General features: G+C 38.3%; 3 protein-coding genes across 3 annotated transcripts; 1 reads left to right on the top strand and 2 right to left on the bottom strand.

Moving 5' to 3' along the window:
• Positions 1-251: 251 nt before the first annotated feature.
• On the bottom strand, positions 252-2,448 carry LOC136776130 (uncharacterized). Its single transcript, XM_066731505.1, has 4 exons — positions 2,233-2,448; positions 1,284-1,490; positions 974-1,220; positions 252-733 (listed from the first exon to the last, which is right to left on the bottom strand). Exons 1-4 carry the CDS (start codon positions 2,446-2,448, stop codon positions 252-254), a joined length of 1,152 nt encoding a protein of 383 aa, XP_066587602.1.
• A 4-nt stretch (positions 2,449-2,452) lies between these two features.
• Positions 2,453-3,606, bottom strand: LOC136776132 (uncharacterized). Its single transcript, XM_066731506.1, has 2 exons — positions 2,638-3,606; positions 2,453-2,461 (listed from the first exon to the last, which is right to left on the bottom strand). The coding sequence occupies exons 1-2, from the start codon at positions 3,604-3,606 to the stop codon at positions 2,453-2,455; spliced, it is 978 nt and encodes a 325-aa protein (XP_066587603.1).
• Positions 3,607-6,747: 3,141 nt separating this feature from the next.
• Positions 6,748-8,739, top strand: LOC136776133 (zinc finger protein 862-like). The gene has a single exon (XM_066731507.1). The coding sequence runs from the start codon at positions 6,748-6,750 to the stop codon at positions 8,737-8,739; it is 1,992 nt and encodes a 663-aa protein (XP_066587604.1).
• Positions 8,740-11,732: the final 2,993 nt, after the last annotated feature.

An 11,732-nucleotide genomic window follows, 5' to 3' on the forward strand; every position in this document is an offset into this window, starting at 1 on the left:
GCTACCTTCCGACTTTCTTCCTCGGTTTCAAAGACCTGAACAGGTTTTGCGGTGTGCTCACGGAGAAAAGCAGGCCCATGCCACCAAAGTGAGTCCTCTGATAACTGTTGAACACTGGTTCCTCTTGAGCACAAGTCTGCAGGATTCAACTTAGTGGGTACATAATGCATGCTGGCTTCCGGTAAATGCGTTTGAACGTACGAAACGCGATTGGCCACAAACGTCTTCTAATGGACGGGTTGCTTTGCTATTCAAGCTAACGCGACCTGTGAATCCGAGTAACACCGAATCGCATCACAACTCCCGACCAAGCTTGTCTTGACGTGAACCAACAACTTGACTAGAAGTGCGGCTGCAACCAACTCCAACCGAGGTATTGAAGTGGTCTTAATCGGTGCGACCTTTGTTTTGGACATTACTAAATGTACCGAAAAATGACCGTTCTCATCCGTGAGACGTTCGTAAGCGACTGCACCGTAGGCCAGCTCTGAGGCGTCGCAGAATCCGATTAATTCGTGTTTTCTAGTAGTAAGTGATCGACCAGTCCATCGTAGAATACTCAAAGCCTGTAAGTCGCAGAGCTGCTCATAGCACTTGAGCCACTTGGACTGAATAGGCTCAGGAATCTCTTCATCCCAAGAGAGTTTGAGCAACCAGGTGGATTGCATTAACTGTTTTAAAGTGATAACTATGGGAGAGATCCATCCCAATGGATCAAAGATCTTAGCATTCTCTGATAAGAGGATGCGTTTGGTTAGTACACCAATAGATGAAGGAGAAACACGGAAGCGAAAGCTATCATCCCCGTGATCCCAATATATGCCCAAGACTTTACTTGACCCAGCAGGATCCTCAAAGAAAGAGTGCGGCTCGGTAGGTTCAAGCGGGGAAGTCCCCGGTTGATTGAATGCCCATTAGCTCAAGGAGAAGCCCCCTTTCGCTAGTAGAGCGATGAGTTGTTCCCTGACCGAACTGAGTTGTTTTAAGTCATGAGCCCCGAAAAGTATATCATCTTCGTATGTAGAATTTAACAAAACATCCTGCGCGAGAGGGAAGTCAGCCCCGTCCGTGGAAGCTAATTCGCGCAAAACTCGCGAGGATAAAAAAGGTGCCGGTCCAGTACCGTAGGTCACCGTGTTGAGTTCGAAAGCCTGAAGCGCACCGGAATCAGTCTTCCATAAAATGTTCTGATACTTGCGGTCCTCAAAACGCACAAGAACCTGTCGAAACATTTTAACAATGTCCGTCACGCCAACATATCGAAAGGCACGCCAATTCATTACGATCCGCGTGATGTCCTGCTGGAGCTTGGGTCCAATGAATAACGTGTCGTTAAGCGATACGCCCGTAAATGTTTTAGAAGATGCGTTGAATACAACGCGAATCTTTGTCTTCTGGTTCTCGATCTTAAAAACTGCGTGAAGAGGCAGGAAGACGCGAAAATCAGAGTTCATAGGAACAGGAGACATATGTCCTAACAATTGATACTCCTGTAAGAATTGAGAATAGCTTTCAGCTTGTTCTGGAGAGGTTTCCAATCGCCGAAGTATTCGTGTTAAGGTTTTCTCTGCTACCCGAGAGGAAGAACCTAAGCTGTGCTTCTTGATGTCGGATCGAAAAGGTTAACGCAACGACAAAACGACCTGAAGAGGTGCGTGATACCGTATTCACAAAATGTTGTTCACAGAGGGAGTCCTCTGTGGACATGGGTTTGACTTCCGGGACTTCTTCCAGTTCCCAGAAGTCGCGAAGAGTTTTTTCTACCTTAAAGCAATGATGCACCGTGACACTATGAGAGCGACCAGTCTTGGGTACGACCCCCGAATCGATCCACCCGAAAATAGTCCGCTGAGCAAGCAACGTATGATCAGGAGAATGCATGTACGGGCCTTCCATCAATGCTGCAAGATAGTCTGCACCAATGAGTACATCAATTGGAGCCCTGGTTGAAGCGAAGTTATCAGCCAGATCAATTTCGCTAAGTGCTGGAAAGGACGACGGAGAATAAGTCGGAGGCATATACTGAGTAATCCTGGGTAAGATCAATGCAGTTACGTCCAACGAGACACCGTGTCGTGATAGAGAATGAAGCGTAATCTGTATCTCTGCTCGAACGTTTTGAGCCGAATTCAGAGAGACGCCATGAATGGTCGCGTTGACACGTTTTCGTGATACCCGTAGCTGCTGAGCTAGATTTTCCGAAATAAAGGAATTTTCGGAGCCCGTGTCAACTAAACCGCCGACTATAATACGAGAACCGTCATGAGCGTCGATTCTGGCAGAGAAAGTGGCCAATAGAACTGATCGAGTGTCGGAAACACTGAGATGTGTTGTAGTATTCGAGCTCGAGGGTTCTGGCTCGGAAGAGGAATTGACCGCGGGGGTAGTCCCCCGTGCCTTGCTCCCCCCGGTGCCAGATTTGTCAAAATGTAATAAAGTATGATGCATTTTACTACATTTCCTGCATCGTGACGAAGAATAGCAATTGGAGCAACTATGCCCGGGCCTCAGACAGTTGATGCAAAGATTCTGTGAAAATGCGAACTTTGAACGGGCCTGAGGGGTCAATGCAAGGTAGTCCTTGCACTGATACAAGAGATGGTTACTACCACAGTGAGCGCAACCGGTACTATTCACGCTAGTAGCGTGTGACTTCAAGGATCTCCCTGATTCCTTTTTGGAAGTCTTAGGTTTGTTACCTAATGATTGCAAGGAGTTAATATGACGCGTTACAAACTCAGAGAATTGAATGAACGAGGGATAATCCTTGCTGCTACCCAGATACATCTCCCAAGCCAAACGAAGGGTGTCATCCAGTTTGTTCTTCAGCGAATGAACAATTATGGGATCCCATTGATCGACGCCGTATCCCATAGTTTTAAGGGCGTTGAGAGCAACTGTAACTGAGTCCCTAACTTCTTTCAGAACCTTAAAATTGTCACCCCGAAGCGTGGGTACTTGCGATATCTGATCTAAGAACGTATCCGTGATCATCCGTTTGTCAGTGTACCGAGCTACCAGAGTGTCCCATGCTATCTCATAGTTCTCGGAGGTAATCGCTAAAGATTTAATGACCGTAGCTGCTTCTCCTTGCAGACAGGATTTTAGATAATGGAACTTGTCCCGACCGGAGACATACACTTTGTCGTGAACAATGGAACGGAAAGTTTCATAAAAGTTGTTCCATTCTAAGTAATCCCCGGAAAACTTTGGTAAATCAATAACTGGAATCCTAATGTGGTTTATTTCGCCTGAAGGTGCAGTGTGACCTGATGACGACATTACCTGATTGGAACGAAGTTCATCTAGATGTCCTAGGATGAATTCTTCCGCGTCACTATGGGCATCAAGGGCTGCTTGATACCAACTATCGGTTACGTACTCCATTTTAGCTAATTCGGCCGGTTTAGTGTGAGTAGTGATCTTAACGTGAGTTTTATGCAACACGTTAAGCCACTTCTCTAAGGCTGCTAGCCTATCCTCCAAGAAGGGAAGGGTGAAATTGTGCACTCCACGCTTCTTGATGTTAACGACCAACCGAACGAATTCATCCCGAATCATGGGTACGTAATTGATTGCTTCTAATAATTCCCCTGAGCTAGCCATTTTGAAACTCTATTCCAGAACAAACCACAATCCAAAACACAGTCCGGAATGCCCACTCAGGAACACTGATGCACTTCGAACGTTTTTTGCCGGAAATCCGGCTCGAAGGACCAAAAATTTGTGCGAAACAATGTCCCAAGTTGGCTCCGAACCTGTGGTCAGAAGGGAAGGTCTTATTCTAGAATGAAATATTCAAAGCCAAAGATAAGAGGTAAAAGGAGTTTTTATTTAAATAAATAAAATGTACAACAATTTTACAATATATTTACAAAAGAACCGCTAGACTAATGATCGACTTTCTAGGGAATTTGCTCTCGTCAACTTCTAGGGAATTTCGGTCTACGAAGATTCCCTAGAACCCCAGAAAACAGAATTCCCCAGAAAGGAACGCGGACTTAGAAGCTCCCGGACTGGGCAATTTTCCCTGGAGTATTCCCCAGTAAAATCCCCAGCCACGGGAGGAAGCGAAATAGGAGAAGTGGTTTTAGGGAAGGGGAAGTCCCCTTACCCCTCGGCCTACTTCTCCTAGAGCTATAGTGGCTCCGAGCCACCCCAACCCCTAGGGTGAATGCTATCCCTCCCGCTACCCGACTCTTTCGAGAGCCCTGGACTTGAGGGTCGGAACACTGGGTCCGAGGTAGTCCTCGGAGGCAGTGTGGAGGGGAAGGAGAGGGTTAACTTCTCCCGGGCAGTCCCTGGAGAAATTTCCCTTAGGAGGGAGAATATTGCCGCAGAGGGGTAGTCCCCTCTTGGTAGGCGGTTGGTGATTGGGTGTTACTTACCAAAGTATGGTACCCAATGAGTTCGCCGGTGGAGGCGCTCTTGATTTGCCTGGTGGAGGCGCTGCCGTGGAGGCGTTAAAAAAAAGCTGCTCCTGTTGCTGCGGCTGCTGCTGGTTGGGCAGTCGATTGAGCCAGAGCTGCCAGACTTGGCACAATCTGGCGCATGCGTAGAACGATTCTCGCAGCCGGCTTATGGAACGTAGCTAGTGTTCGAGGTGCCCCTCGACAAAATATTTAAAAATTTTTATTTCCTGTTTATTTTTTTGTTTTTATACAAATGTTACTACAAACACTTATAATTAAGATGAGATAAATAAAATTTACAAATGTTGATAATTATTGGTTTACCTTTAATTCTTCCATCAAGCAAAATAAATATTATCCTTCCATCCAGATCTGAGAGTTTTGACAGAGGAGATTCTGCAAATATTAACTACTGTTAACTAGCACTGCTACGCTACTCTGATTTGGTAGACATTTCTATAAGTAATTACTATTACTATGAATTACAGAATTATTTACCTGAATATTCAAAGACTAGGGTAACGCCTTCACTCAAGCACAAAATACCACTTCCAAGCTGTCAATCTATGTTACTGTGATCCTCAGTTGATAAGCCTTTTTGTGTATTGCAAATCCTAGGCACGTTTCAACACAATCTGTAATGCAGAACATAACACAAAGAATCTTGTATCAAACTAAAAGCTCTAAATGATTATTAGTTAATACTCATCTGAATAGCTTATACTGCTGCACCATTTTCCTAATCCAATAGAAGATTCACATTTCCACAATGTACCAATCATACTTGGCGATGGAGAAGATGCTGCAAATATTAATAGGTTAGCTAGAACACTTCTAAGCTATTCTCATTTGGCGTTCCTTAATTACTATTATTGTTAAATGCAGAATTATTTACCTGGATATTCCTTGGTTGGAGTAATATCTTGACCGAAAGACTAATTACCATGTCCAAGCTGTCATAATTAATGGTATCCTGGTCCTCTATAGTTGTTAATCCTTACATTTTGAAGAAACATTCACATTTTTCTACATTACCTGTAACGGAAAACACAACACAATGAATCTTGATTTATTTCAAGCCATAAATAATTAATTTTTAATACTCATCTAAATAGCTTGTACTGCTGCACCATTTTCATCATTCCCCATTTTCCTTATCCTATTGAAAATTCACATTTCCACTATTCTGCCAATCACATTATTAGATTGAGTAAACACTGTAAATATATAATGTCCTGATAACTCATGCTTTTATGTAATCGTCGTAGAAAGGAAATCACAAAAGAAACACTTTTCAATTAACAAATTTAACCTAAAACAGCACAATCTGAATATTTTTATGCAATCAATGTTTATCTTATTTCAGGTCTGTTCTATATACTGCTGAACAAACTAAACATGTTTTTAATGCACTTAAATCATTTAACACAAACTATTTGTTAGTTTAATGTTAGTTTAATACGCGTTTATCAAACGAAAGCGGGATTATTAAATTGACAGAACACATGAACTAAACCAATCCAATTTCGAAGCTTTATCGCTCTTATCGACGGACATATATATGTATGAATTTACAGGTTTTCCTTAATTTTTCTGGAAATAAGATATATACGTCAAAACTGCAGTAGTATGTTTCTTAATTAGTAGGGAATATGTAGTTTATGTATAAATATGTGAAATATATAAATAAACTTTTTAATATATTTATAAACAGATATAAATAAGATTTCAATTCTAGAATTTCGGATTTTCTTTTTAATAAGCGGTGTCTGAAAACTATATATATAAATTTAAACACCATTTTTATCATTTTTGTCAGTAATAAGTATATTCGATTTCCTATTGAATAATTAAGCAAATTTGTACTAATATGTATAAATAAAAGAAATAAAACAATTAATTAGTCCAATTTATCATTGTTATCATTATTTTATATGAAATGAACCTTTGATTCCATTACACTAAGATTTTATATGTTGATAAATAAATCATTTTTTTTTAAATTGTTAATTATTGTAATAATGATAAAAGCCTCTTTCGCATATATTATATAACAATTATATAAAACATTTGAAAGTCCTTCTGACTGTTAGTAATAGATATGCTAGATACATAAAATTATTGATAAATTTTTGACAGTCTGCAAAATTAATCAAAAGTTAACTGGCAAATGCCGTTTGTTTACAAACAATAACGAAGTACCCGTTAACTTTCCATCTAATTTAAAGTAACTTAGTCAGTCTTGCATTTGGTATCATTTAATACGGATCGTTAATAAATTTACGGGATAATAAAAGTGATTTTACAGTGTCTGTAGTAATTTTCGAAATTTATTATGGATTCCGCGGACCAAATGCAAGGCTGTAGTAGTAGTGGTGGTGTTAGAAATTTTGTTTATTCGTGGTTGTCAAATAAAAAGTTTAGTCCGTGGTTAGTAAATCGGGATAATCAGGCTTTTTGCAATGCATGTAAAAGGGTTTTGTCAAATAGAAAAAATGTTTTAGAAAAGCATGTTAAAAGTGAAAGTCATTTGTGGGTGATGGATAATAATTATAGTTCGGTGGAAAATAATGACGCGCCTACAAGTTTTTGTTCGTCGGAAGAAAATTTGAATATTAGTGATTTAGTGAAAAGTGCAGAAATTAAATTAGCAAGTTATTTCGCTGAGCATAATGTGAGTATTCAGTCTGTAGATCATTTAGTAGATTTAATAAAAGTAACTTTTACACGGCCGGAAATAGTAGAGCAAATTAAGCTACATCGTACGATATGTAGCAAAATTATTACGAATGTTTTAGAGAAACGGGAAATGGAACGTACGTCAGATGCATTGAGAAACAATTATTTTAGTATTTTATTAGATGAGTCAACGGATATAACTGACAAGAAATGCTTAAGCATTGTCGTTCAATATTTTTCAACAGAAATGAATAATGTAATAACGGAACTATTTAAAATAATTGAGCTCGATGCAACTGACTGCTCAGCCGAAAAATTATTCGCGGCCTTTAAAAATTGTTTTTTCCAATACGGTATTCCTTTTGAAAATATAGTAGGTTTCGCGTGTGATAATGCGTCCGTTATGTTGGGATCCCGGGATTCCTTTTTAGCTCGGCTGAAAGAAATAGTTCCTCGCGTTATTCTATTAAATTGTATTTGCCACACTTCTGCGATAGTAGCAAAAAAAGCTTGCAAAGAATTGCCGCAAGAATGTTTTGAATTAATGCGCGGAGTAGCAACATATGTTTCTGGTAGTGCAAAGCGTTGCGCTATTTTAAAAGAGTTCCAAACTTTTTGTGAGGTCGAAACTCATAAAATTTTAAAAATTGGAGAAACTCGTTGGTTATCAACACAGAAATGTGTTGATAGACTAATTGAGAATTGGTCGTGTCTCCGTCTTTTCTTTACTGACGCATGCTTTAATGATAAATTAGAATCGGCGACAAAAATTTTGGATCTTTTAAATAGCGATACGATTAAATGTTACTTTCTGTTTTTAAACTATGCCTTAACTGCCTTCAATAAATTTAATGCCTTTTTTCAATCTAGAAATGTTTTAATCCATAAGCTTGTAAAAACAAGCAAAACTTTAATAAAACAATTTGGCCAAAATTTCTTGAAAGCAGAAGCATTAAGTGAAATTGAATGTTTAAATTTGCATGATTTAAAATATTATTTAGATATAGATCTTATTTATTTAGGTTCGGATTGTGAGGAATTTTTAGAAAATTTATCAGAAGAAGATGTTTTAGAAATCCGTAAACGTTGTTTAAATTTTTATAAAGTTAGCGTAATTGAAATGCAACAAAGACTGCCACTAAATAGTATAATATTTAAGAAACTTGAATTTCTAGATCCAGTTATAGCACTAGATATAACTGTTAGAAACCGTGAAATACGTGATTTCAATTGCATCTTACCTTCTTTACCACCAATTTTTAATAAAAATGAATTGGCAATGGAGTGGCGTCAGCTGCCTCTTATTGAAGACAGCGATCGCGAAATGTTGCAGGGTTTGGACATTGTTCCCTTCTGGAATAAAGTGTTCACTTTAAAAAATTTTGATAATAATAAATTATTTCCGAATTTGGAGCTATTACTTAAAATGCTCCTATCTTTGCCCCACTCCAATGCCGAAGTTGAACGCATTTTTTCAATTGTAACAGATGTTCGTTCGAAGAAACGTAATGCAATCGGTGCCGATTTATTAAACGCCATTTGCAAAATTCGGTCATCATTTCAAGCACACGAGAAGAATTGTGTGTCTTTCCAAGTAGATACGCGACATTTAGAGCTGCATAACTCAGCTAATTTATATTCTTCCTAACATATGTTACAATTTTTTGGTGGCTATTTTTTAAACAATTATTTGCATTTGCGGACATTGCATGTGAAACTTTGGGTATAATATGTTCATTTTTATGTATTTTTGCATGAGTGTTCTTAATACTTAAGTTTCATTTTATTGACTACATCTTCGTAATTTTTCTGAAAAAATATACTGCATTTTATGCAAAATGTATTTTCTCATTGAAAAGTGTAACAAAGTGCTGGTAATAAAAACAAACATAATTTTATTATATGTTTTGCATGTTCCCTCTCTAAGGATTGCAAGACCTTGTCGTTGGTGAGAGGGCTTATATCTCTACTCACATATCAGATATTTTTTAATATTGATTTAATTTAACACATTAATTATCCACATCTTTTAATATTTCATTTAAATATTTGATAAGAGTTAAAGGGACTTACTAACAAGCAATCCAATTTATAGTTAATTTGTTTATTTCTTAATTTATTGTGAAATTGATTTTTAATATTAAGGTGCAGTGATTCAAAACATTAAAAGGAAGGTTCTACGGGCGATACTTAAGGTTGCTACATCCCTAAAAGCTGCAGTGGCGAAGAGGCAAACTACAAGAATCATTTCGCGCATGCGCGAGATTATGCCAAGTCTGGCAGCTCTGGATTGAGCAAGGCTGAGGTGCGATGGGTCCTTATCAAGGACCCATCTATATAATTACGCGACACTAATCTTGCCAGCGAGAGAGCTGCTGCGGACGCTGGCCACCTAGTGGCCAAGCGCGAAAGTAGTGTCGCTTCGCGGCCGCGACGCGCCAGGGCCAGAAAACGCGCAAGCGCGCCGCGGAGAGAGGGACAGATAGAGCGGCTAGACGCTGTCGGTCTAGCCGTCTATTGTGAGCGCAATAGAGATGGGAGATATAACAGAGAAATGCGGAATCTACTTCGCAACATTTTCTGCTCCTCCCAAACTCGAACAAATATAATAAGTCATATGTAATAATACTGTGTAAATAAATTTACTTCTTATTTCAGCTAATTCTTGATCGTTTATGACGAGTTAATAAGAAAATTAGAGTAAACCGATAATAGGCTGTTTTGCCCCTGTAACGATAAGTGATTCTTGTAGCGCAGGCGATAGGATGGCAGATTGTCACGCTGTGGGGCTCGGGTTCGATTCTTGTCACAGATTATCATGTTTTTCATTACGGGGAATTTTTTTTTTAATAACCATTAACTTCTTGGACTCAATAATAAATATAAAAATGCATTTGTTAACAGATTAAGACATAAACATTGAGTTTATTATACCTCAACTCATTTGATATTATAAGAACGCATTTTTTGTATTTATTATTAAATCTAGTAAGTTAATGGCTACATATAATTATTTTATAATAATTGAAAACTAATATAGGAAAGTTTTAATTTTTCGGGCTGGGACCTTCGATAATTTAACTTTTATCGAAGCATTAGGAAAAGGATTTTGTTTTACTTTGCGAGTCGTTTGGTTGACGTAGTATAGAGAAAGAGAGAGGTCTGGTTACTTCTCGCTCCCGAGATCTATCGAAGCTTGTCGGAGAAGACCGATACACGTATGTACCGGTGGAAAAGTGTGCGTGCAACGACTGGTGAAGCATCTCACGGACCTAGCAGCTGCTTTCTTTGTGTGGAGCTGCGTGCGCAGCAGACGGCGTGGAGGGAACGAAAGTCCGTGCACGATCTGGCTTCACTGGCCCAAGGCTCCGCTCCACTCCGCTCGACCAGGCCAGGCGATCGAGGCAGCCGTGCGCGGGGCACAGCGCCGCCACACGGGATCGAGCGCAACCTCATCTAAGCGCGGCGCTTTTAAAAGTAGAAATAAGTTATATATCAAGGCAAGAGAATTTGCCTTGTTACAGCATATACTAATGATGAGTTATTTATGAGATGTTGCGATTCAGATTCTATTAAAGGTATATCTACAGACGTTGTGACTTCTGTCATTAATTTTCTCTGGTAAGTCTTTTTTACGTGATTATCTAAACTTTTAAGAGTATTAAATTTTCTTTTGCGTGGTGTACAACCATATGCTATAATATTCTTCTTATGAATATACTTTGTATGATACTTCAACGATATTCCTTTACAAATTTTACAACAATCTATACATCTTACTTCCATATTGATAATGCTATGTAACTTTAACAAATATTTTTATATTGTTTAAAGAAAGTAACGGCGACTTTAATTAAAATAAAATTATTTAACGAATTTCCTCTTTTTTCAAGTTATCATCAACTTTCGATTTCTTCTATTTAATACTGTTTAACTTGTCCTTAACCCACTGTACGCTTTGGTAGTGTTTACAATCTGCTTCTTCATGACCGTAAACATATTCTTGCAAAAAAATCCAAATAGGTGCACAGGATGACGGATATTTTGCATTAAATGCATAAAAACTTTTCCAACACAGTGCCACAGCAGTAGTTAAATTCGAAAATTTATATTTTGTCTCATTTATAATCACGTAAGCTGCCCTAATATCTGACATAGGACCAACTGCCACTACCAAAGGCTGCAATGTTAATTTGTAATGTCTTAAAAAGTCTTTGGCATCTGTTATCACTTTTTCCAGCTCACTAATAGTCTATAAACATAATACATTAATACTATTTATAATTAAAACAAATTAACATTAGAAAAAGTGTTTAAAATAACTTACATGAATCCACGTTATGAATCCATTAGACTGTTCCTCATAAGAAGGTTTCCATTTCTTATTTTTTATTTCTGTCTTCATCAAAACTGGTTTAAACAAATATGGAAGAATCCTCCATGCTAAAATATCTCTATGAGCATTTTGTACTTTTTCTCAAATTTTACAAGCCGCATTATGCTCTTGAGCTATACTTAGAATTTTATTAGAAAGTAACGGCCACTTTGATTCTAGTAAATGTTCATCTGAGATATTCATTAATTTAAAATCTAATTGAATTCATTCAGCATCCAATGGTGTACTCAGCTGTAAAAATATAT

The sequence above is a fragment of the Prorops nasuta genome, unplaced genomic scaffold (genome assembly GCF_024137725.1).
Source record: "Prorops nasuta isolate Cenicafe-Biocafe unplaced genomic scaffold, Cenicafe_Pnas_1.2 PNAS00009, whole genome shotgun sequence".
Taxonomy (NCBI): Eukaryota; Metazoa; Arthropoda; class Insecta; order Hymenoptera; family Bethylidae; genus Prorops; species Prorops nasuta.

Coding starts and splice junctions, on each gene's coding strand:
- LOC136776130 (XM_066731505.1), bottom strand. CDS start 2,448: ATGCATCATACTTTATTACATTTTGACAAATCTGGCACCGGGGGGAGC. Junction 1,491..2,232: donor GTATTATAGTCGGCGGTTTA/GTTGACACGGGC, acceptor CAATTCTTACAG/GAGTATCAATTGTTAGGACA. Junction 734..973: donor TCATGACTTAAAACAACTCA/GTTCGGTCAGGG, acceptor TCCTCTTATCAG/AGAATGCTAAGATCTTTGAT.
- LOC136776132 (XM_066731506.1), bottom strand. CDS start 3,606: ATGGCTAGCTCAGGGGAATTATTAGAAGCAATCAATTACGTACCCATG.
- LOC136776133 (XM_066731507.1), top strand. CDS start 6,748: ATGGATTCCGCGGACCAAATGCAAGGCTGTAGTAGTAGTGGTGGTGTT.